Source organism: Arachis stenosperma, chromosome 9 (assembly GCF_014773155.1).
Source record: "Arachis stenosperma cultivar V10309 chromosome 9, arast.V10309.gnm1.PFL2, whole genome shotgun sequence".
Classification (NCBI taxonomy): domain Eukaryota; kingdom Viridiplantae; phylum Streptophyta; class Magnoliopsida; order Fabales; family Fabaceae; genus Arachis; species Arachis stenosperma.
Window position 1 is genome coordinate 80,156,258 of NC_080385.1, and position 3,175 is coordinate 80,159,432.

The 3,175-nt window shown below is 43.7% G+C and overlaps 1 protein-coding gene across 1 annotated transcript; it reads left to right on the plus strand.

The window, feature by feature from the left end:
* The first annotated feature begins 855 nt into the window (after positions 1-855).
* LOC130949642 (uncharacterized) lies at positions 856-1,608 on the plus strand. The gene has a single exon (XM_057878305.1). It carries the CDS (start codon positions 856-858, stop codon positions 1,606-1,608), a length of 753 nt encoding a protein of 250 aa, XP_057734288.1.
* The last annotated feature ends 1,567 nt before the right edge of the window (positions 1,609-3,175 follow it).

The window sequence follows — 3,175 nt, forward strand, 5'->3', positions numbered from 1 at the left end:
TTGGCAGACTCCACTCAACACTCAAGGGCAAGAAATCCACAACCAAAAGCTTTAAGTGAAGTTTCTCCCTCCGGAGATGTCGTTTTGACCAAGACCCTTGGTGAGATGACGATTTTGTTGAGACAAATCACCCAAGCCTTGCTATCTTCTCCACCTTAACCTCCAAGAATCGAAGGACCATTAAGATCATGTGGTATTTGTGCTTGTAGTGGCCATTACACCGATGAGTGCCCTTAACTCCGAGAGGACACTACATTGGCGGTAGCTAACCCATACCCACAAAGGTCCACCTACAATCAAGGAGCTAATCAATATGGAGGAAATCAAAACCAAGGATGGAGGGATAATTCTAATCAAAGGTGGAATCAAGCTCCGCAAGCTCAACCTTACCCAAGCCAACATGCCTACTATCATCAAGCTCCTCAAGATCAACCACAATACCAACAATCATACCCACAACCTCCACAATCTCAACCTCAAGGGAGGTATCAACACCTAAATAGTAGATCTAACCCTCTTCAAGGAAATCAAGGCCCTCCTCCCAATCAACCTTATATGAATGACACCCTTCAAGCCTTTATGCATGAGCAACGGGAGTTTCACAAGAAACAAGACGCATATATGGCTACAATTGCTGAAACACTCTCCCGTTTGACTCTCTCTTCTCCGACTACACAAAATTCCTAACAAGCCTCAACTTCTAGTAGTTTACTTTCTCAACCCCAACCAATTCCTAAAGGAAGCATCAATGCTATCACCCTTAGAAGTGGCACCAAGTTGGATGAGATTGGTGTTGTGCCTACAAATTTGAGTGAGGAGACGAACAACGAAGAGGTATGAGATGAAGTGGAAGTGATGAAGGATAAGGAGAAAAATATCGAAAAAGGTGAGGAAGAACCACTCAAGGTCAAGGTGCCAAAAAGGAAAAATTCGCTTGAAGAGCCTATGCCCATTCCATTTTCAACTTTGGCTAAGAAGGCCAAGAAGCAAGAAGAACTTGACCCTAACATGGTAGAAATCTTTAAGAATGTTGAAGCAACCATTCCTCTCTTTCAAGCAATTCAACAAGTTCCTAAATATGTCAAGTTCCTCAAAGATGTTTGTACGCACAAAGACGAAATTGTCAAGCTCAACAAAAGGCCGGTATATTATTCTATCTCTTCTCTAATTCCTGAAAAATGCAATGATCCCGGTCCGTATTTAGTTACTTGCTTGATTGGTGGGATAAAGTTCATGGATTGTATGTGCGATTTGGGGGTGTGCATAAGCATTATGCCACTCCCCATTTATGAGAGATTGAACTTGTCACCCCTAAAGTGGTACGGGGCGAGATTTGTGTTGGCTGATAAGAGCATTGTATTAGTTGTGAGGATTACAGAAAATGTCCTAGTTGACATCCAAGGATTACTCTTCCTGGTGGATTTTCACATTTTGGAAACCCCTCCAATTGACTCAAACAAGCCATCATCCATACTCCTTGGAAGGCCATATTTGAAGACGGCCCGTTTTAAGCTAGATGCACATTCGGGAGTCTATTCTTTTGAGTCCGATGGCAAGTTAGTGAAGTTCACTTTAGACGAGTCCAAGAAGCCCGTTCTCGAAGCATAGTCTATCTTTGGGTGCGATATAATTGAAGATCAAGTGATTGAGGTTAGTAAAGAGCATGAAGAAGAGAATGATGCCAAGAAATCTAGTTCAAAGGATCACACTCAACCCAAGAATGCCAAGGAGTTGGAGATTTTCCTCCTTGGAGAAGTTCCTAAGTTACCAATGAAGCCATGCGAAGTCCAACTTAGGACTCTAAACCAAAATGTTTGGTGGGAGACACCCCACCGTGGTAACATTGTTCCAACTTTATCTTTTGTTTATAATTTTTTAATTTAGTTACCTTCTTGTGGTATGATGATTAGCTTAGGTTTGGTTTGATGATTTTGAGATTGAATAAGTTGAATTCCTTGTGGATTATGAATTTGTGCTTGTTTGTATGATTTGGGGTTGGTATGTTGATATACTAAGGTTATGTACCGTAGTTTTGAAATTAAACATTTTTTGTGAAACAGGGCATCTGTGTGTGGACACCCATCTGTGCGTGCCCACAACTGCGTTTTTCATTGCCTGTGAGAGAGCACAAGTCTGTGCGAGCACACAAGGCACACCTTTTGAAGTGCTCTCTGGTCGCAGCGCCAGCACAGCCTGTGCGTGGGTGCTGCCCTATTTTTTGTAACCCGTGCATGCGCACAACTATGTGCGTACGAATGCGTTCCCTTTTTTGCATTTTCTGTGCGGCCGCACAGACGTGTGCGTCCGCACAGACGTGTGCGTCCGCAAACCTTTTGACAGCCTCTCTGGTGGGAGCGTGGTAACAGCCTGTGCGCGTGAACAACCATCCCCTATTTTTGCTTCTGTGCGTGCACACGGACCTGTGTGTGCCCGCACAACTAATTCGTCCCTCAAGCACAATCTCTTAAAAATAAAGTGAGAAGCCAAGCTTTCTGTGCGAGTGCACGCCCCTGTGCGCTCGCACGCTTTAGTGCAACCCCTCTATTTTGTGACCTCTGTGCACGCGCTCCCGGCTGTGCGTCCACACACTCCAATGCATCCTCTCTGGTCGCAGCGATCGCACGCTGTTTGCGTTCGCACTCCTCTAATTTTTGCTTTCTGTGCGTGCGCACAGGCTTCTGTGCGTACGCACACGACTCGTTTTGGGTGATAACAGGGCAACCTACCCTGTTGAGCAGCAACCTTCTTTTTTTCTTCTTCTCTTTAGTGCTGCTCCTTTCTCCTCTGCCCAGCCCTTCAGGCGATGCCGCCGTCAGCTCACTGCTGCCGTCAGCCGCTCTTTCTGTTTTTTTCTTTCTTTCACATTCTTTCTCTTATTTCTCTTTTCTTTCTTCACCACCGGTGAGTTCTCTCCTCCGGTGCTTTTTTCGACGAACCAACCGCCATAAGTTTGCAGTGGCTATAAGAAGTGCCATTGTTTCCTCCTTAATTCTTGTTTTCTTCAACCTTTAATCTTCAGGTTCTTTTTTTTCTTTTTTATGTTTATTTTTGCAATATTTTTCATTTTCTTTTCATGTTGCTTAGATTAAATTTATTGCTTTTTTTGTTCTTCTTTGTATTGCAAGTGTTGATATTTGATTGTGGGTTGATTATGATTGCATTTGAGCTTAATTGT